This window comes from Syngnathus acus, chromosome 13, assembly GCF_901709675.1.
Source record: "Syngnathus acus chromosome 13, fSynAcu1.2, whole genome shotgun sequence".
Lineage (NCBI taxonomy): Eukaryota > Metazoa > Chordata > Actinopteri > Syngnathiformes > Syngnathidae > Syngnathus > Syngnathus acus.
This window is the reverse complement of record NC_051098.1, coordinates 3,432,605-3,456,477: the sequence shown is the minus strand read 5'-3', so window position 1 is coordinate 3,456,477 and position 23,873 is coordinate 3,432,605. Positions and strand designations below refer to the sequence as shown.

The following is a 23,873-nucleotide window of genomic DNA, read 5'->3' as shown; positions in this document are numbered from 1 at the left end:
CTCACTGCGTGATCAATCAACATGTTTTTCACCTGTATGCAAACATGCACTAGACATCGCCATCTGTTTAATCTTAATCTTTATTATTCAATTATACCTCTAAGACAACGTTCAGACAGCTGCTCAATTCCAATTTTTTTGCCCATATGCGACCTGTGTTTAATTTCTTGAAGACCGCATGAGCGGCTCAATTCCGTTATTTTCATCCGTCCGTCCATCCATCCATCCATCCATCCATCCATCCATCCATCCATCCATCCATCCATCCATCCATCCATCCATCCATCCATCCATCCATCCATCCATCCATCCATCCATCCATCCATCCATCCAGCCATCCAGCCATCCAGCCATCCATCATCTGTACTGCTTGTCCCCACGGGGGTCGCGGGGGTGCTAGAGCCTATCCCAGCTGTCATTGGGCAGGCGGCGGACACCCTGCCAGCCAATCGCAGGGCACACAAAGACAAACAACCATCCGCACTTGCACAACCATCCGCACTTGCACTTACACCAATGGGCAATTTGCAGTGCTCAATCGGCCTACCAAGCATGTTTTTGGAATGTGGGAGGAAACTGGAGGACCCGGAGAAAACCCACTATGGCACGGGGAGAACATGCTAACTCTACACAAGGAGGGTCGGAGGTGGAATCGAACATGCTCCCTCCGAACTGTGATGCGGACATGCTAACCAGTGCCCCACAAGTGCCCCCATAGCTATACAGTTTAAAGAAATTGATCTTGATGTATTCTGATAATAGGATTAACAGGACTGCATTTGTTTGAGTGCCGCCCTCCGCTTTTTTCAAATGTAATTCTTTTTTTTAAAATCTGGTACTAGATTGTATACATATCAGATTTTTTGCAATGCGACCACAGTCTAAACGGTGAATGTATATGTATGTATGTGAGTGTGTTTGTGTGTGTGTGTGCGTGCGTGCGTGTGTGTGTGTGTGTGTGCGTGTGTGTGTACGTGTGTGCATAAGTACATATGCAGATGCATGCATACATGCGCAGATATGGAACAACTAAATTTTAACCCCCTAATTAATCCACATTCATATCTTTCACCTTTTTTCACTCAGAAGTATCACTGCAGAACTTTGTTGTGCAATAGCAACAACCAGTTTCCCAATAGGTCACTAGGTGGCGTTTTCTTTCACTTTCAAAACGTCTGCATTTTTTGTTTCACTGAAATTGATTTTCTCGTCATCAATTTCATGTAAGTATCGCAACCAATGTCTTTTATTTTGAAACCAATACTGCATAATATGAAGCATGGACATATAGACGTACATTATATGCAAATTTGTAGATTTTATTCCTATAGGTTAGGGCAGCTCAATTTCATGGCAGATTTGTGTGGCCGGACATGTTCTAATGAATACCACATTCTTTATCTATTGCCTATATTTGAGCAAAAGTCCATACAAAGGTTATTTTCCTATCACTGGTATGTACTTATTACTTTGAGGTGTCATTGAGGGTATAGCCTATAAAAAATCTAATAATTTAGAGTGACATTACACACTATCAGAGGCAGATTTGATCAAAGGCAATGGTATATTATAATGTTCATTTGACTGCGCAGTGAGCAAAACTAATGGGGACTAAATTCCATGGGATATAGCATATTAATATAGATCTTTGTTGGACTGAAAGCATCTTTAGCTAACGTTCTTAAAGAATACTTTGGAGGATTTGCGACGTGTTATGGCAGGCTGACGAAAGTTTTATTCAGTCAAAGAAGCCATTGAAATGGTTTGTCTTCCTGATCGGGCTTTTTATCTCTTACATAATCGTACATGATGAAGGGCGGCGCGGTGAAGCACTGGTTAGCATGTCCGCTTCACAGTTCAGAGGTTGCGGGTTCAATTCCATCAAGCCCTCCCTGTGTGGAGTTTGCATGGTATCCCCGTGCCTCAGGTTTCCTCCCACGTCCCAAAAACATGCACGGCAACATGCCACATTGCCCATAGGTGTGATTGCGTCTTGCCCAAAGGTGTGAGTGCGTGTCCGAATGGTTGTTCGTCTCTGTGTGCCCTGTGATTGGCTGGCAACAAGTTCAGGGTGTACCCCGCCTATTGCCCGATGACTGCTGCGATAGGCTCCATCATGCCCACGACTCCCGTGGGGATAAGCAGTACACAATGGATGGGTGGCTGGATGATTCAATGAAGTTGTTGATTCAGATTTTGAGGAAATTCCTGAAGCATATGAGTCTGACTTCAGCCTTGATGGTGATGAGCCACTGGTAGTAACAAAAAAAAACCCAAAAAACAAAAAAAAACAGCAAGAGCTAATCCAAACAACCTTGATGTTGAAATTTATAACATACATTCAAACAGTGACACTGAGGTCCCAGATCACGACAAACCTCATCCAAGCTCTGCTCGAGTCAACCAAGGGTTGTCTTGGAAGCAGAGAAAACCCCCAGCAGCTTCAAGGACCTGCAATACCACCTCCAACAGACAAAATACCAAGTCCAAAGTGTTATTTTGCAATTTAAGCAATTTGTGAACAGTCATATGAACTACAATACCAACGTGAAGGGTGAGCCTGGATAAATATTTTGTTCAAGTTGTGAACAGTTATAAGAACGTCATGGTGATATATATATATATATAATATATATATATACGTATATATATATATTATATAATATATAATATATATATATATGGTATAATATTGTATGTGTGTGTATATATATATATATATATATATATACGTATATATAGTATAATATTGTATGTGTGTGTATATATATATATATATATATATATATATATATATATATATATATATATATATCACCAGTTCGCCCCTAACAGAATACGATTACTTTGGGGTTTTTTTGTATTCTGAAAATGTAACGCTGGTAGTGCATGTATTCCATTACACACAAGCCTGCATATAAGTTTATCAGACATTTTATCCTTGTCTGAGGTGTGTTAAGAATGTATTTGTACTGATAGTAGTGTTTGAAACAAGGCCAGTAGTCTTACATATTAAACACTTACAACCAAAGATCTTCATGTGTGTGGGAAGGGCTGCACGATGTTGGAAAAACATGCAATCTGGTTGTTGAATATAGCGATGCCAATACCAATGTGATATTTAGCATGCACCTAAAGAAATCACGATTTTATTATCCAATGAAAGGATGACAATTATTCATGCAACAAAATAAGCAAGCTCAATGTAGTCTTCGCCAATCAAATGTAATTACCGTATTTTCCGCCCTAAAAGGCGCACCGGATTATAAGGCGCACCTTCAATGAACGGCCCATTTTAAAACTTTGTCCATATATAAGGCGCACCGGATTAAAATAGCACCGGCGCATAAAATAGAAGCTATACTGCAACAAACTGAGGTTGACTAGGGTTGCGGTATGCATCCACTAGCCAATAACCAACGAGCCCTCTGTAAACAATCGCGTTTCTCAAACGATCTCCTATAAAATGATCGGAACTGACTAAAGTTCGATCTAACGCATTGGTACTACTTACCTATGTTTCCCTTCCATATCGATCCGTAGACTTACTCGAAACATTAACAGAGCAGCCTATTTTGACATGAAATAGCCTGGTACGTATAGCAGCTATCGTTATAGCATTAGCCATCCGCAAAGTCCAACGAGCCTTAGCTCGCAATCTCCCATGAGCCTCAGCAAAGTGTAAACAATCGCGTTTCTCAAACGATCTCCTATAAAATGATCGGAACTGACTAAAGTTCGATCTAACGCATTGGTACTACTTACCTATGTTTCCCTTCCATATCGATCCGTAGATTTACTCGAAACATTAACAGAGCAGCCTATTTTGACATGAAATAGCCTGGTACATATAGCAGCTATCGTTATAGCATTAGCCATCCGCAAAGTCACATGAGCCTCAGCTCGCAATCTCCCATGAGCCTCAGCAAAGTGTAAACAATCGCGTTTCTCAAACGATCTCCTATAAAATGGTCGGAACTGATTAAAGTTCGATCTAACGCATTGGTACTACTTACCTATGTTTCCCTTCCATATCGATCCGTAGATTTATTCGAAACATTAACAGAGCAGCCTATTTTGACATGAAATAGCCTGGTACGTATAGCAGCTATCGTTATAGCATTAGCCATCCGCAAAGTCCCATGAGCCTCAGCTCGCAATCTCCCATGAGCCTCAGCAAAGTGTAAACAATCGCGTTTCTCAAACGATCTCCTATAAAATGATCGGAACTGACTAAAGTTCGATCTAACACATTGGTACTGCTTACCTATGTTTCCCTTCCATATCAATCCGTAAATTTACTCGAAACATTAACGGAGCAGCCTATTTTTAAATGAAATAGCCTCGCGGGTACAACAGCTATTCGGTGACGCCCCCTGACTACAGTTGCCGTAATGTTGGGAAGCGATGCGACCTTGTAATTTACTAGTCGTACTAAAACGTACTGACACATTTTGGCAGAGCACTGTGTACAACCAGTATGGATCAACAAATTCATCAATTGATCCATATATAAGGCGCACTGGACTATAAGGCGCACTGTCGGCTTTTGAGAAAATTTTAGGTTTTTAGGTGCGCCTTTTAGGGCGGAAAATACGGTACTGTAGATAATTTTCAACTATTGGATAGCGATGCAGATTTAAGTTTGACTGGTCAAATTCAGATAAAAGCATACCATTCCACAGGATGTTGCATGTCTTTGTGATATGCATATTGCATTGGCCAATATTGCAATATTGATATTTTTTTCAATATATTGTGCAGCCCTTGTGTGGGGAAATCCTGTGGATGGATGCAGCCAATCCAAGAAGTGCATTGATTTAGGTAACGGGAAGTATTTTTTTTATACAAAAATGTCTTATTTTTTGTACAAGATTTTGTTACCCAGATTTGGAAGTATTTTCCAAAGCAGTTTTTTTTCCTTGCCATTGACATTTTAAAACCGACCCAGATGTAGTCCATTTGGAAATCACTTGGTTATTGGTGCATTCTGAACTATGAGACACAAGATAAGAAATCAGAAAAAGAAGAGAAATCCAGTAGCCTAAATACATACTAGTAATACCGATAAATTGGTTTGGCAGTGAAGCCTAATCAATTTAAAATTGCCTCTAACACTGTGTCTTTCGTTTGGTTGTAATGTGCAGTTTCTGTTTTGTTGATGTTGAATCATGATGTAATCTCCATCTCTCTCAATTTTCTACACCACTTGCCGACATAAGGGTTGCAAGCGAGCTTATTTAAATATTTTCCCCTATACTCTTCCTTCAGATTGACCCAAAAGTTGCCTTTCCCAGACCTACTCAACCCAAGGTAAGGTGACTTCCACTTGAAGAACTGTATATTGTTCCTTGTGATGCAGTCACTGTTAAATTGTATGGGATACTGTAATGGTAATTGTACATGGTGAGTTTTGAGACACTGGGTATGAATGGCTGCTGTCTATCCAATGTTGCAGATATATGTAGTTTTTTATATGCATTGAACATACAATCGGTTACAATCTTGGAATTTTTTCAAGTCACAGATTTTACGTCATTGAAAAGAACATTTAATGAGTTTTATCTGAACTATAAGTTGCCGTAGTGTGCAGGTGAATTTGCCCTTGTATAGTAAGTTAAAGTAATCATGAAACTTTGCTGTGCTGGGGTTTCTCGCTCTCTTGAGATGCATTGGTTGCATTTTTCACCATATTTCTGAACACTATAACAAGTACTGCTTGGCTACTAACAAAGCTGTTGGTTAAAAAAATGTACCTCTTTCAACTTTTTTATCTATTTGAAGATATATTGTTAATTCAGCAATCATTGAGTACATGCTACAAGACCTAGGAGAAAAAAGTTACAAATGACTGAAAATTGCTCCTTCTATCTTTCACATTGAGCAAACCTAATTTTTTCGGTGTTGGAAGACATTGCGGTGTGTTTAATTGAGAGTCGGAATTTTGAGCTTGCCACAGTAACGCCAGAGTGGTGTTCTCTCGGCGCTTCTCAGCTGTATACTGTAAATGTACAACAAAACATGCATCAATTTTGTCTGGCTTACAAAATTCATCTGCCTTGCTGAGTTGGAGATTCGAGTTCAGGAATAATAATAATTAAAATTGCCACTCATGGGTACGCATTCTGACATGTTTTTATGTAATGTAAACCAGAGATGGGACCAAGTCACACATGTGCAAGTCTCAAGTAAGTCTCAAGTCTTAACCTTAAAGTCTCAAGTAAGTCCCAAGTCATTTTTTTCTTGGGCAAGTCAAGTCAAGTCAAGTCAAATCACAGATTATGTCAAGTCAAGCCAAGTCCTTAAAAAGGTCAAGTCAAGTCCAAGTCAAGTCACCTTATTATTGCAATTTTAAAGCTATATATACACACCTATTTAGATAAATGAAAAGCACTTACTGGGCAGAATGGCTCTCCAAATGACGGACAAAGTTTGAAGTTGTCGTCTGGCTGTCTGAAATGTTTCTGTTGCATATCTTGCACTGTGCTGTCCGTCTTTTGCCGTCATAAAGGTAATTACGATAGCCGAAGGTGATGACTCACGGTACCGCTCCCGCTGACATGTTTGTGCATGTCTGATATCAAGGGGCGTGATTCTCCAATAAACACGTTAGGTACGTAGAGAGGGCACGACTGATTGATTGACAGGGTAGTGATCCAATCATGACAACGCCATTCTCAGCCTGCGCTCCTACCGTGTTATTGATATTATTTTTTTAAATGTATTATTAATCTTATATTCAAACTGAAAACATAAACTAAATAACACTGAAGTCATTCAAGTCACCGTGTCTCAAGTCAAGTCCCGAGTCTTTAACTTCCAAGTCCAAGTCGAGTCTCAAGTTTTTTTATTTTTTGTCAAGTCACAAGTCATCAAAACAGCGACTCGAGTTGACTCGAGTCCAAGTCACAGTGACTCGAGTCCCCATATCTGATGTAAACACATTATGCTATGCAGGCTCCATGTCCATCCCAATGGAAGAGGAACTTTACTCCTCTGGTTTACTTTAGATTTTTCTCACCATTCGTGGAAAAAGTAGATGGGACAGATGGTCTTTATGAAACTGATGGGCAGTGTTCCCCGTCTTCCCAGTGTCATCTGTGCCCATGGCCAAATCATATAGGCACACTGCAAAGTTGCAGGTCGCAACAGCACTTGTGCTGCCATGTGAAGAAAGCCTGGTAGTGGTGGGGCAGTGACAGCACCACAGACAATCTCTACAGTCCTTAACAACCCAGGCCAGTTACAACACAGAGGGCATCCAATGAACACCTTGGCACCTCCTACACCTAGTGCAACACTGAGACACTTCCATTTTTCTCTGATTAGTAATGCTGTGGATTGTTTTATACTGTATGGGTTGCAGATTTGGGTTTCAAGTTTGTTTATGTATGTATGTATTTATTTATGTATTTATTTATTTATTTAAACTTTTTTATGAGGCTCCAGCATGCCAGTGACCTTGTGAGCATAAGCCAGGGGTGGGCAAACTACGGCCCGCGGGCCACATCCGGCCCACGAGACCGTTTAATCCGGCCCGCCAACCCTGAATAAATTGTATTATTAAACATTTTTTTTGGTCATTTTGCATGCAATGACTGCGTTTCCCCAGTAGATGGGGAACCGCTCGCCTGCGCATTTACTACCGGAAGCCGTGTCAGAAAGCTCGGTGCACACTCACAAGTGCGTGTACGTACTCAGTAGTACGGACATGGCGCACTCGCGCTCTATTTGTATCAGTCCCGAATTTAGAGCGTGGGCTGTGACGACAGCATTCTTGTAATTCGCGCGCTGAGCTTTCAGATACAGTTTTACGCTAAAGCCACCCACAAACCTTCCCCTGGAATCCTTCTATTAAAATGAGTCGCCCAAGGAAAAGCAAGGTGGACACAGTGCCGAGTGTTTAAAAAAAGAGTGGCCAATTTGGCTCGACGTACGCGACGTGACGTTCAGCCACATCAACATCAACCCGTCACAGATCGAGGTAAACGGACCAACACCTCGGATCTCTCCTAAGAATTGCCACAACAAATTTTACTCCAGACTATGACGCACTAGCAAAAAAGGGAGACCAACAACACTGTTCCCACTGAAAATGAAGGGGAGGCTCTCAAGTTTGTTGTAAAAAAATGCATTTGAATATGATTTGTACAAATAGCAGGGATTGAAACTAGCGACCATTCTCATTTTCAAACAATGCAGGATGCTCAAGGACATTGATGCACGACCTATATGCAACTAATCTTAAGGCTTACTTTAAGGAAGTGTTTCCCGTTTCCTCACCTCTGTTACCAGGTGTTTGTGAGTTAAAACTCTGCTCTGATGTTCAGATACCCCTCACCGTGTTGCCGTTTTGATTACTTCATTTGGATGTATGCTTTCACCGATTCTTCAAGATGATATATTTGGTCAGAATGTTTGCCGTTTGATGTGATCTCATAAGATAAACATCTTTCATTAATCTGACCTGCAGGCACTGAAGTGATGGAGACTGTTATTCATAATAACAGTGTCGTATTTTAGGAGAATCACTGATAGCAGTTTTTTAGTGAATTTTTTTTTTTTTTTTTTTAATGCTGTTAATAAATGCATTTGTTTTCAAAAAACTTGTTTGGAATATCCATGCTTTACTACCTACTAAAGGCCAAAATCTTTTATGCAATGACCTTTACAGGTCGCTTATATTACTTCACACAAACACGACGTCCATCTGCTCCTGGTTCGGCCCTCCGGTCCAAATTTAGAACCCAGTTCGGCCCGCGAGTCAAAAGGTTTGCCCACCCCTGGCATAATAAGCAGATAGGAAAATGGATGGATTTGGGTCCAATAATTTGGTGTAGGTCGTTTTCCCATTTAGTAATCAGAAATTGTATCAAGGTGTATCAAAGGCAAATGAGTTTGTAGAGTTGTGGACATTATTGGTGACTTTTTTCTTCCCTATGTCCCCATTTGGATATATTGAATGTTATGGTACATTATGGTAATTTAAACAAAACAACACATGCAATTGGATACCTTTCTTACCATGCCTAAATCAGCAATGCTGAGGTAACCTGCACTCTGAACCTGTGAATAGCCAGTCATGATGTAGTTTTTGTTTTCTTCCCTTTTGCTACTGCTGCCCACTGATGTTTTTGTACTCCGTGGAGTGAAGTAAAATTGTTTACCTTCATTTTAAAAGTTAAAGTTAAAAAAGTTAAAGTCCCAATGATCGTCACACACACATCTGGGTGTGGTGAAATTTGTCCTCTGCATTTAACCCATCCCCGTGTGATCTTAATCCATCCCCTGGGGGAGAGGGCAGCAGTGAGCAGCAGCGGTGCCGCGCTCGGGAATCATTTGGTGATTTAACCCCCCAATTCCAACCCTTAATGCTGAGTGCCAAGCAGGGAGGCAATGGGTCCCATTTTTATAGTCTTTGGTATGACTCGGCCGGGGTTTGAACCCACAACCTTCCAGTCTCAGGGCGGACACTCTACCACTAGCCCACTGAGCTGAGTGTATGTGCATGTTGGTCATTTTAGGTTTACTGTAAATATAATGAATGTGGCATCAAATATGGGACAATATATTATAGAAATGAATAAAATATTTTGGTGTAATAATGAGCCCAAATATATGCACTAAATCAGATTTGAGCAGAAAACCTGCACTGTGATTGCTGCCTTGAGCATGTCATCCTTCATGCTAAACTTTGGACTAACATTTAACAGCTTCACTAATCACAGTAGCCCACTTGTGCTTCAAGCCAAGTACTGTATAGCAACCATCAGCACTGACCAACCCAGAGGATGTTGCTGTCCAACCACTAACATCCCTTATTGAGTGACATTAATGAGGAAAACAGTTGGACAAATTAAAAGCTGTCTCCCCTTTTTTCATCAGAAAGAGCCAGAAGGCAGACCAGTGTAAAACCCCCTTTGATGTAGGCCAGGAAGGCTGCAGGTATGGATCATTTGACAAGAAGCCATTGTTAGCAGTGAGCGGTAACACTGGTTTATAATATAAAACATTTAGGGCTTGTGTTTTTAGTACCACATTTATTTCATTGTATTAAGTAGTACACTATGCATTCATAGCTAACTGGTATTTCAGTGTAATCTGATAGTACAGTCCCCTCTAAAAGTATTGGGAAAGTGTAATATGAAGCTACATTCCCCTCTAAAATTATTGGAAGAGTGAGACCGATTTCTTTATTTTTGCTACAGATACGTACATACTACCGTTTTTTTCCATGTATAATGCGCCCCCATGTATAATACGCACCCTAACAATGGCATGTTGATGCTGGAAAAAGCCTGTACCCATGTATAATACGCACCCAATTCTGACTCCTACTTAAGTCCGTAACGTAAAATTATTCAGAAAAAGTCATCTTGGGAACAACCGGATGTTATTCTGCCGGTCAGTATCACTGCGCATGCGCTAGCAAAACTCAATAGCGAAGAAATGTTTCGGATTTGTGTAGGGTACATTTGACAGCAAACTAGCAGGTGATCGAGCAAGCGTCTGATACGAAGAGCATTGTGTTCGTATGGAGCGTGTTTGAAGTGAACAGCAGAGAAAAGCGCATCTGTAATGGCGGCCTCCGTCTGATATCCGGATTAAAAATAAAATAAACAAAAAAAAAAAAAAAAACAAATTGTGACCAATGTATAATGCGCACCCCAGATTTTAGGACAATAAATTACCGTTTTTTCCATGTATAATGCGCAAATTAATACCGTTTTTTCCATGTATAATGCGCCCCCATGTATAATACGCACCCTAAAAATGGCATGTTGATGCTGGAAAAAAGCCTGTACCCATGTATAATACGCACCCAAATTTTGACTTTTTTTTTTTTTTAAAGTCCCAATGATCGTCACACACGCATCTGGGTGTGGTGAAATTTGTCCTCTGCATTTGACCCATCCCCGTGTGATTTTGATCCATCCCCTGGGGGAGAGGGGAGCAGGTGCAGCAGCGGCGCCGCGCTCGAGAATCATTTGGTGATCTAACCCCCCAATTCCAACCCTTAATGCTGAGTGCCAAGCAGGGAGGCAATGGGTCCCATTTTTATAGTCTTTGGTATGACCCGGCCGGGTTACTTAAGTCCGTAAACGGTCAGTATCACTGCGCATGCGCTAGCAAACTCAATAGCGAAGAAATGTTTCGGATTTGTGTAGGGTACATTGTGACAGCAAACGAGCAGGTGATCGAGCAAGCGTCTGATACGAGAGCATTGTGTTCGTATGGGGCGTGTTTGAAGTGAACAGCAGAGAAGAAAGCGCATCTGTAATGGCGGCCTCCGTATGATATCCGGATAAAAAAAAAAAAATAATAAAAAAAAAATTAAAAAAAATGTACCCATGTATAGTGCGCACCCCAGATTTTAGGACAATCATGGTACAACAATTTTTGAAGAAAATCTTGTCACGGATGGTTCTTTACAACGTCACTTTCCTCTCTTTTCATTTTAACCTAACTGATCGCGGTGGTGCCTTTCTGGGCCAGTCGGAGAATCAACGCCAACAAAAAAATACATCCAGCCTAGTTAAGAAATCACCCGAAAGATCACCATGACAATGTGAATAATAAATAATAATTATTATATATTATTATTATAATAATAAATAATTGTGATAAATAACTGGAACATCACTCAAATATTGGTGATCCCGTTGAGAGTCTCAATATTTCTTCGCTATCGCGTTTGCTAATGCAGGCGCAGTGATACTGACCGGCAGAATAACATCCGGTGTTCCCAAAGATGATCTTTTTTTCTGAAATAATTTTAGTTTACGGACTTAAGTAGAGTCAAAATTTGGGTGCGTATATCCATGGGTACAGGCTTTTTTCCAGCATCAAATGCTATTTTTAGGGTGCGTATTATACATGGGGGCGCCTTATTGCAATATGAAGGAATTTGCTGATGATGTAGGGCAGGGGTCTCAAACTCAGTCTCGGGGGGCCGCATTCTAATGTTTTCCAAGTTCCCTCGTTAACACACCTGATTCAATTATCAGGCTCCTGCAGAACGTGAGGATGAACTGATCATTGAATAGGTGTGTTTAACGAGGAAACTTGGGAAAACATGTAGGAATGCGGCCCCCGAGGACTGGAGTTTGAGACCCCTGATGTAGGGGTACACTAGCCTGACTTGTGTGCGGGCAGCGTGGGATCGATTCCCTCTATAAGTGGCGGTGTGCATGTGGGTGTGACTGGTTGTTCGTCACTATCTGTACCCTGCGACTGGCTGGGGACCAGTTCAGGGTGGAGTCTTCCTTTCGCCCAATGTCAGAAGGGACAGGCTGCAGCACCGCCTGCGACCCTGAACAGGATAAGTGGTGTTAAAAATTGATGGGGAAAGAATGGATGCGTGTAGGATGTCAGGATCAGTTTGGTTGCATCTATTGCTCAGGAAGCAGATAAAAATATGTTCCAACCACCAGTTTATTTAGTAAATTAATGAGGAGTAATCTAAAACAACAACAACAAGAGCAATAATAATAATAATAATAATAATAATAATAATAATAATAATAATAATAATAATCATAATAATGATTCCTTTCGACCTTTTCCCCTCTGGGGTCGCCACAGCGAACAATCTGTTTTTTCCAGATGGTTCGCATGGGAAATTTTTCACACTGGATACCCTTCCTGACGCAACCCTCTGCATTAACCCGGGCTTGGGACAGGCACAGGGAAGACACAGGCTTGTTCTCCCCTATGGCTGCATCTGGTTTCCTGACTGGGAATCGAACCCAGGCCGTGGCGGTGAGAGCGATGAATCCTAACCACTAGATCATCAGGGAATAATAATAATAATAATAAAAACAAATATTCAGTCGCATACACTACAAAGATATTTATTGTTCAAACTGCTAAACTTTTTTTCACCACATTTTACCCCTTTTGAATTAAATTTGTTTTGCAACACATTGCAAAAAAATGGGAGAGAAGTGTGTATACCATAGTGTTATATTACTTTGCCTTTTAGCAACACTTGAGGAACTGAGGACACTAATTGTGAAGCTTGTAGGTGGAATTCTTCCCCATTATTGTTTGATAAACTTGTAATTTAAGCTGCTTAACGGCCTGGGGTCACTGTGTCGTATTTTGTGTTTTGAGTCAAACATTTCAATGGAACACAGGTCTGGCTGCTGACAGGGCAATCTAATAAACACAATCTGTTACTATGAGCTATGCTGTACAATGTGCAAAATGTGATTTGGCGTTGTCCTCCTGAAATAAGCAGGGACGTCCCCAAAATAATCTTGGCTTGTTGCAGCATTTGTAGATGAAGCGCTGACCTTTGTTAACTGACAATCTTTTTTGAGGTGTTCCTGAGCCCATATGGCATTATGATGTGTTTTTTAGTGCAGTACCACCTGCGGATCTACGGTCATGGGCAGTGTTGGTTTTCAGCCTTGCTGCTTTCTCCAAATTCTCTGAATGTTTTGATAATACACTATTATGGATATTTAAATGATGATAATCCCTAAGGTTCTTGCAATATTACTTGAGAACTTTACAAATTCAGTTGTACACAAAGGGCCCATCTTTACAACTGATATTTCTGAGCCTTTCTTTTATGCCTAATCATGTAACTCCTGTTTTCAATTAACCTATTCACCTGGGGAATGTTCCAAATGCGTGTTTTTTAGCATCAACTTTCCTGTCCTTTTCTTGGCCCTGTCCTAGTAGTCGATGGAACATGTTGCAGGTATCAATTCAACTCAAATCAAATCAACTTTATTTACAAATACTCTAAAAACATTTCTGCATAAAAATAACATAATTTGTATACTTCAAGTAGGCTTTGTCTGCATCCCGAACCTGAAAATACGTATATCCGTTCATGTATAACTGAGTTTCAAAAGCGTATCTTCAATTACAGTGATCTGGCGGCCCGGACTTTTAGATCAGCCGTTAGTGTCCTGTGTTTCCAAGTTGGCGGGATGGGTTGGCTGTAAGAATAATAACGTCACCGGTTACATATTTCCGCGGCCGATAGTGAATGAATCATGGGGAATGATTCCCTCCACCACCTCCACCTCTGTCGACCCAAAACAAGTTAGAGGGCATCTAAATTGGTGGGGGGTGGGCACGATCGTGCATGTATGTAAAACACATGCATGATCGTCGTGTCCAACCATGTCATATGTAAATCATCGGCAAAGGGAGTGCTTACAGTTTATCTGCCAATATCATGCAAAGAACTCCAGTGAGTCTATATCTGTTTCTGCACTGTCAAGGCACTGCCAGTGTTCGCTCAGAATATCTGAATGTCGGAATGAATGAGGTGTGCTGACAGGATTGGCCAAGAAAAATCTACCTCCAGCCCACAACGGCATACAAAGGTGCAAACGCAGAGCCTGGAAATCCCGACTCATTGCTGTGCCAGGGATTGAGTCTGGGGGATAGTCTCAACAAGCACATTTTTGAGATGGGGCAAACCGGAGCAAACAACGAAATCAACCAATCAGCAAAGAGTACGTGACATTGACGAAAAAGTCTTCTTTTTAAATAGATTATTTTGGAAGAAGTGCTGTTGGGTTTAATGAATATGTGGTTTTTGGGTCTTTAAAACTGATTTAATACTGAATGACGTTCACAAAGTATTGTCTCCCCTACTCGCCATTTTGGGGTTGGAGAGAAACTTTGCGAACAAAGGGTACGTTACAGCAAATAAACAAATTTGATTGGACGGATCGTTTTTGAACCCAGGACTAGGCCACGATTGACTTGCTCCCAGATCCACTCTTAGCGGTTGTGGCTTTCCAGGCTGGCAAAAGTTACACCCAATTCTACCAGCGTAAATTCTAACACAGTGGTTCTTAACCTGGGTTCGATCAAACCCTAGGGGTTCGGTGAGTCGGTCTCAGGGGTTCGGCAGAGCCTCCACTGCGGAGGTCCGAACACACCAGATTTATCATGTAAATTTTGGATGACGCATATTTGAACTGGTCTCGCAAAGGCAACAGCAGATGTACACCTGATTTGCAGGTATGTAACTTGTTGTGAGTTCATGCATTGTGTTGGTTTTGTTCTTGATTATGCACGGCTCATTTTGTGCACCAGTAAAATACATTTATGTCTTGAATTTGAAAAAAAAAAAAAATTCGCTAAAGAGGGGTTTGGTGAATGCGCATATGAAACTGGTGGGGTTCGGTACCTCCAACAAGGTTAAGAACCACAGGTCTAACAAAATACCAAAAGAAATAAAACTCTACCCATGCGTTTTTATTTACATTTTACACAACATCTCATAATTGTAATTGGGGTTTGTATTATAAATACCGTATTTACTCTAATTATCGCCCAGGGCGATAATTAGAGAAGGTTTATGTCCAACAAGGGGGGGGGGGGCGATTAATAGAGAACACTTTTTGTCCGATCGCCAAGGGGCACTGAAATGGGCGATAATATGTATATTTTCCTTATGTAGTATGCAATACCTGCATCTCACTGGTGTTCTAACACTAGAACAGCGGCTGTTTTGATCTACCTCTAAACAGCGGGTGCGTCAATGACGCTCCATCGATGCGACACGTTACCGTCGCACATCACATGTTGCGCACGTCATGTTATCGCGATCGTCTTGTTCGAGCGCACGCCCCGATAACGTAATTGTGTGAGGATATCGTAGCGGAGTGACGAGTGTAATTGTATCATAGTTTATGGAGAAAAACAATTTAAAAGGGACATTTGACGTGCTGTCAAATCAGTCATATTTAAACTTGCGCAATGACGTCGGCATGCGGCCGCGGAGGAAAACGTAAGTTTTGGGGGGAATTTATAGCAGTATGGGCGATAATTAGAGGTATCAATATTTTTTATTTATGTCATCGCTAACACACACTGGGCGATTATTAGAATATGGGCGATAATTAGAATAAATACGGTAATTGACAAAACAACCTAAGTGTGCCCGTAATACTGCCCAATTATGATTGACACTGTGGGATTTATCGCCCTAGTGTAGCAAAATAAGGTACTCAAAATGAAGGCCAAGTTGATTCAGTAATAAACAAATGTTAACTTTGGGGTTTTTTTTGGAAACATCTGAACTTTCCCACACTATTGGACTCATACTGTCAATGAAAGTAAGACATTAGTTCTGGATAATGCAGCTAGCAGTCCTCAATTTGTCAACACTCACGCTAGCGTACACAGAGTTTTCATGAATGCACCCTCACTCTTTCTATAGCTGGCTATCTAGTTTGCTGCAGCCTTCCCTGCTCCATGATAATATTATGCTAAATTTAGAGACTGTTTTTCGAACAGTGAAGGATTACTGAGCAGGCGGGAGAATGACAACTGGAAAGCGAGTAAGAAAGTAGCACAGCAAGCAGGGTAGTATGTGCCAACTTCTCAAAGAGCTTCCAGGCCCATTTTTCTTTTCTTTTTGGGCCTTTTTTTATGTGTGCAACACCCTTGCCAACAAACAGATGCCTCGTGTGCTGGTGAGAGGAAAAACTCTGGAATCTCAAGTGATTAGGAGGTGCTTGAGACCAACTTACAGAACAAAAAGGAGAATTTAAATTAATGTTGGAAGATGGCTTTTTTCAACCTGCAAGGGGAATTTTAATCTACTTCATAATCCATAAAAGACTGATTTGTGCTTCGTATGGCCATTTATAAATGTTTTTTTTTTGACTTGGAATTGTTGCTGTTCGCCTCTTTCTCATGTTATCCTTTCTTTTTTTCTTACAATGTCTTTTGCCTTTGTAATTTTTTTTCAACAAATTGACTGTCCATTGTGCACTAGATTCTGTTTACTAAACAAACAAAGAATATCTACATGGAGTTTTCCAATGTGTGTTTGTTCAGGTTAGTGCAGAACATTGTTTGAAAGGAATCCCCTCAGTGGGCTCTTCATCAGGCTGACTTTATCCGTAATTTGCAGCCTGGACAAACAGATCACATAGATCTTAATCAAGCACATTGCAGCCTTCGTGGAGCGATCAAGAAAATCCTCTTTCACCAGCTTTAATGACCTGCCAATAATACAGATATTGTGCAGCACATGCAAACACCCCTTTGCTTTTTTGTCAGGCCTCTAGCCAAGTCGAATAATGAAACCCATCTGTATTCACAATTCTATCACATTACTTAAGGTGGAATTTCCATGACATATCTCCTCTCCAGTGGTTATATACACACACAGCACAAACTGATACTTGGACATCTGGTCCCGGTCAACAATGGAAAAGAGTAAAGACTGTCACGGTCACGTGTCTATAATTAAATCTTTTGGTTACTTTGAGCTTTTAATTTTTTATTATTATTCTGTAATCCCCCAAAATTTACGATATGTAAATTTTTTCAGCAAGACCTCAATGTGGGACTTACACGTGTACACAACACTGAGAGCGATATAAGCAGACTTGGAAATTCAGGTCCAGAAAGTAAAAAGCCTGCCACAGTTGGGTTTAGCAACAGGTGCTTCCATCCGTCGTCCGTCCATCCGTCCGTCCATCCATCCACCCTCAACACTGCTTATCCTGTTCAGGGTCACGTGGTGCTGGAGCCTATCCTAGCTGACGTTGGGTGAAAGGCAGACTGCACCCTGAACTGGTCGCCGGACAGTCACAGGGCACGCATAGAGACCAAACAGTCAGTCACATCCACATGCAAACCGCCACTGAAAGGAATCGATTTCAAACTGCCTGCACTTAATTCAGACGTGTGTACCTCTACACCACAGGTGTCAAACTCAAGGCCCAGGGGCCAGATACGGCCCGCCACATCATTTTATGTGGCCCACGAAGACAAATTGTGCATCAAATTTTGTGTCATTACTAGAATTGCAAATTGTCTTCACTTTTTTTTTTTTTATATTTGACCAGTTTTTGATTTGAAAACGGTATTTGTCAGTTTGTTTTGTAGCTTTTACTGTAGATACGTATATGAGGGGCTCATACATTTATTTGGGGTTGACAGTCATAATGGCCCTCCTAAAGAAGCTATGACTACAATGCGGCCCGTGAAAAAAATGAGTTTGACACCCCTGCTCTACACCATCAGTGACTTCAGGTGCTTCTACTATTTGACTAAACTCTTAAAAATGCTGGGTTAAAAACAACGCAATTAGGGTTAAAAATTGAACAGACCCACAAAGTCTGGTCAATGTTTTGCAGAAAACAACCCAACTTCCTGCTTGGTCCAGTGTTATGTGTGAATTTTAATGGTGCAGTTTCCATTTTTCTCTCAAGGGCATTTTCTTTACATAAAACCGATGTGCTGCAAATAAATAGATTTAAAATACCGATGTTGTGACAGAACATGGAGTGGAATTATTGTCTGAAGTTTCACTTTTGAGTCTCAGACAAAATAATTACCGTATTTTTCGGACTATAAGTTGTTTACATATGGGGCTCGGACATGGCTTTTACGCATGCCCGGTCCTTTTCTATGGAGCTCTCTTCCACCTCCGTGGCTGGAAGTGCCACATCCGGGGATGGAAGTCTACGCCGTCACGCGCCTGGAAGTCGGCGCGGTGCTTGGGGCCGTTGTGGCGGTGTGAACTATTTATGTTATAGTTATTTGATATATTTTATTTCGTGTAGCAACTTGTATATGTTTTTATTGTTACAGTTCAGTAGTTGTTGGCTCGTTGAACTCTTGTTTTGTTAAATAAAGAGCCGTTTACCAAATCCACGTCTTTCCTTGTACTTTGTTAACGCTACAATATATATACTAGATCTGTGGAATAACGACGAGGCTGACGTCAGGGCGCACACGCGGCGTTGTTGACAAAGGACGAGGAATTTAATCGATGGATTTAATGATTTGGAGTGACACAGATGGTTTGATAATATTATTGCTTATCCATCCATCCATCCATCCATCCATTTTCTGAACCGCTTAGTCCCCACGGGGGTCGCGGGAGTGCTGGAGCCTATCCCAGCCGTCATCGGGCAGTAGGCGGGGGACACCCTGAACCGGTTGCCAGCCAATCGCAGGGCACACAGAGACAAACACCATTTGCACTCGCACTCACACCTAGGGACAATTGGAGTCTTCAATCGGCCTACCAAGCATGTTTTTGGGATGTGGGAGGAAACCGGAGTGCCCGGAGAAAACCCACGCGGGCCCGGGGAGAACATGCAAACTCCACACAGGGAGGGCCGGAGGTGGAATCGAACCCGCACCCTCCTAACTGTGAGGCGGACGTGCTACCCAGTGTGCCACCGAGCCGCCTATATAATAGTTATTTGATATATAATTTATATCTCGTTATATGGGCTGGTGGAATATTTTGAAGTGCAAGCGCCGTCAGCAGCGCGCACCGGGTCGGCATTGTTGACATAAAGGACGATCGATGGATTTAATGATTTGGAGTGACACAGATGGTTTGATAATATTATTGTTTGTATAATAGTTATTTGATGTATAATTTATATATCGTTATATGGGCCTGTGGAATATTTTGAAGTGCAACCGCCGTCAACACTACTATATGTGCAGTTCTGTTTCAATGCCCGTCGTTTCAGTTTGCGTCGCTGTGTACTCGGCCATCCCCTCCTGTCTGTTCACAATCTATGTAATCACCGTCACCTGCCTCTCGTTACCTGTCTTGTATTTAAATCCTGTCTACCCCTCACTCCCCTGTCGGATTATTCTCGTCTCTCGTCTCGTCTGTAGTCTTGTTTCTCGTTGTTTTGTCTCGTCTTTCTGTTCGGTTAGTTTCTCTCCAAGTACCCCTGTCACTCTGCTTCCGTTAAGTTATGTTAGTTTGCCGGTTCTGTTGGTTTGTTCCCCTCATCCTCCCTTCCAACTACCTTTTCCCTCAATAAACCCTGGTCCAAGATGCATTTGGTTGCCCAGCTCCATCCCGTTCATGACAGTATCAGATTACTCATTACAAGCATACTGTATACAGTATAAAAGAGGATAACCCAATTCATAGTTAGTGTCATTGTGGATTTTTTTCAAAAAGAGTGTTAAACAAATGCAAAGGTAGGAACAAAAGCACATACTGAAATACTTGAGGCACAGTTTAAATTATGTTTGTGTTGCATGAGGAAACATCTGAATAGTTTTCTGCACAGTTTACAAAAACACTGGACTATGGTTTATAAACTGAAGCAATATATTCCCCAAAATTATGTTATAAACTGATCTTCTTTTGGCAAACTGTGGCTCACTAAAAAGGCTGCACCGTAATTTCTCAATTTATTTAATTTCTCGTGATGTCAGAGGATTAAAAAAATAATCTAATTAATTATAGGATTTGTAATTAATTCATCTAATGAATTGCATTTTAATCTCGTATCTGATAAAGGTCCCCAGATAAAGACTTTGGATTTTACTAATGGACTAATCAGTTAAATATACCAAGATGATGAGATTTGAAACCCACATTGTTTTAGTGAAGTGAGCTTGATGAATGAAATTCAAAAGACAAAAGGCCAAACTCATCAGCAAACTAATTAGGCCAGGTGCAATTTTCAAAACTGCTATACAAATACACTAAAACAAGGGTGTCAAACTCGTTTTTGTCGTGGGCCACATTGTTGTCATAGTTTTCGCGTCGAGCTGTCCGCACTGCATGCGTACGTTTCTTGGCCAATCAGGGTAACGTGCCGGGACCTATGCATGCAACACACAGGTAAGATGAACCATGATCGGATCCAACCGGAGTTATTCTACGACAGCGTTTTAGGGCCACCTAGCAGAAAGAAGAAAAAAAAGACGAGATGAAATTTCAAAGTCATGAGGAAATGAATAGTCATCGTGTCACAAAGCATAGGCATAATAATAATGATTAAATTTACAGTATAATGCGTGAGAATGAGTATCTCGCTAATAAAGCAATATAAAAAGGCTTGACCTGCTAGACGACTTTATTTATATGTTACATTTCATACACAGTGCAATGCAATTGTGCTTCATACAACCAAAACCACAACACATAAAAGCAAATAGAAGAGCTGAACAAATAGAACAAGAGTAGTTTGATGACTAAATGAATATATTCACTGACTGAACTGACTATTTCATGGTACTTATGTTAACATTTTATATTGATGTGTTTGGTTGATTGTCCTTTTCAATAAATGTCTAAAAGTACTTTAGGGAGGCGGGGAGCTGCCATTGTGGAGTAACTTTTTGACTGACAGTTATGTGTTGATTTTGCTCTTTGAACAAGGTGATGTTCATGCACGGCTCATTTTGTGCACCAGTAAAAAACATCCATGTCTCTAATTTTTGGTGTCCACTAAACGATAAAGATTATTCTTGGGTATCTTTTTCCCGTTTGCGTGTCATCCTTGTGCAGGGGCCATGCTAATTCAAGTCAAGTCAAGTCAAGTTTATTTGTATAGCCCTAAATCACAAGCAGTCTCAAAGGGCTTCACATAGACAAAAATTGACAATTATTCTCAAAGCATCCCCTGATCTTAAGCTCCCAAAAGGGCAAGGAAAAACTCAAAACCCCTGCCCGGGGAAAATGAGAAACCTTGAGAAGGGACCACAGATGGAAGGATCCCCCTTTCAGGATCACCAGGTTGTAATGGATGCAGAGAGGGCACAAATAATACATAATATGAAAATCAAAAGTGGATGTCCAAGTCAGAGCGAAGGGCTGCCAGAGGAGCCCTCTGCTATCCTGGCTGTGGAGGTTGAGCTGCAGTTCCCCCAACCTGAATTAGCCCACAAGAATCCAGATAGCCGCTGTCAGCTTGGGTGCCACCTAACCACCTCCCCGGCCGGGGAGGGGGGGGGGGGAGAGAAAACAAAACAAAACAAACTCCGGCCGAATCGGCCACTCCAAGTTAGTTAAAGGCCATGTCATAGAAATGTGTCTTTAAACGTGTCTTAAATGTTTCTAATCTTCTCTGTATCGTTCCAATTTTAGTATATGCGAAGCCAAAGCAACGCAATCGGTATATGCGACAGTCCAGTATATGAACGGTACATTAAGCAACCCATCTTACAGTTTAGGTGTCAATTCAGTTGTCACACAGACCCATACGGACACCTAACCTCTAATCCGGGTAAATACTGCAACGCTCAATACATCCACTAGAGCAGCACGGTCATTCCGTTTGGCGGTTTGGGGATTTTGGTGTCCACTAAACGATAAAGATTATGTGTGTCCAACTCAAGGCCAGATACGGCCGCCACATAATTTTATGTGGCCCGCAAAAACAAATTTTGCATCGACTTTGTGTCATTACTAAAATTTCAAATGGTCTTCTTTTTTTAAAAACAGAGATGTTGCTAGCAAATTTGATTACCATTCATCTTTTTAAACTATTTGAACAGTAGTCCCTGATTTCAAAACTAGTTATTCATCAATTTGTTGTGTAGCCTATACTGTATGTATATAAAAGACATTGACAGTCATAATGGCCCTCCGAGGGAAACTATGACAACAATGTGGCCCGTGACAAAAATGAGTTTGACACCCCTGCACTAAAATAAAATAGAAAGCTAGCAATTCAAAATCCAGGCATCTCCTGCGTTAGTTGTACCTTTGCTTCACACAGCCTGTTGCCACACTGAGTGTTTTGAGATACAAGCATGATCAGGTAATATTTAAACTGAAATTACAAGGCCTTTTTACACTGTACTTAGAAATGTGCAACATGCCATTGAGGAACTCATTCATTGTGTATGTGCTGCAAGGGTTCAGAAACTGGATCGATTCATTACAATCGCCACATTCTCATCATTTAAGAGCCCCAAATCTCTTGCATAAATGCATAAAAGGCCAACAGGAACCCCATCTCCATCCATTTCTTCTTGTATGTGCAATAGTCGCCGTGTGGTTTTGTAGAGAACTCAAGTTTAGCACACGTCATTCTCTTTGTGCAACAAACACAGTGTAAGGGTTTGACAAGTGGCCTGACAAGAAAATCAATGTGTCAGCTAGAGGACAGTCGAGCTTGAAAATATCTGACATTGTTAGTGTCTAGAGGAGACTGTCAGATGGATTTTGGACCTGAAGAACTACCTCAAAAATCTGTGCTGCACATGTATGTCTAGGTGGCATATGTAATATAGTAATATATTTAGAGATTATTCATGAAATAATTCTTAGGTTAGGGCAGCATGGTGGAGCACTGGTTAGCACATCCGCCTCACAGTTCAGACGTGCATGGTTTGATTCCAGCCCTTGTCTTTCTGTGTGGAGTTCCCATGTTTTCCCTGTGCCTGTGGGTGGAGGTAGAAATGCAATATTTGGGGGAAATGAGACGAGGCTTTTTGATCGCATTCATAGAGACATTACCAAAGATAATGTCAGGTCATTGCTGTGTGAAATAAATGAACTGTCTAGGTGGCTACTATGATCACCACAAATGTCCACTTTATGCTTCATGTTTCAAGGGGGATTAAATTAATGAAAAATATCAAGTCATTTAAGGTCCTCAAAACAAGATTGCAGATTCACGGACAATCAAAACAGTCAATCTCCCTTGCAAAGCAGACTTTCTGCTCATTCACGTGGAGCGCATAATGACGTCAAGGATCAAGGCGACTTGAGCATTCAGACTGCTTTGCATTGAAATAAATCCAATACTTATCCGATGTTGAACCACATATGAATGTGGCCCAGGTTGCATTTGAAAAAATCAAAAGTGAGCCGTTCAGACTGTCTTAAAAAATCTGATACAGGTTGCTTAAGGGCATAAAAATCGGAATTGAGCTGTAGTGTGAATGTAGCCTTAGTCTGATTCATGAAAAAGTTGTTAAACTGCAGAAGTTTTGTATCTGTGCTAGTAAACCAATTAGCTAGTTGATTACGAACATCACGGTTCTCATCAGAAGGACATACAAGAGGTAAAGATAGGAAATGAGAAAACTTTATGACCTAATTTGAATGGAAAGCTGTGGTATAGCAGCCAAGTGATTATCCTGCAACACAAGAATTG

General features: G+C 41.0%; 1 protein-coding gene across 5 annotated transcripts in view; it reads left to right on the top strand.

Annotated features, from left to right (window-relative positions):
• msi2b (musashi RNA-binding protein 2b) overlaps positions 1 to 23,873 on the top strand; it is a 145,482-nt gene that overhangs the window by 1,363 nt on the left and 120,246 nt on the right. For all 5 annotated transcript variants that reach the window (XM_037267496.1, XM_037267494.1, XM_037267498.1 and 2 more), the window contains exon 5: positions 5,272 to 5,313. In XM_037267496.1, coding sequence (XP_037123391.1) covers positions 5,272 to 5,313 — 42 coding nt within the window. The remainder of the gene's footprint in view (positions 1 to 5,271; positions 5,314 to 23,873) is intronic.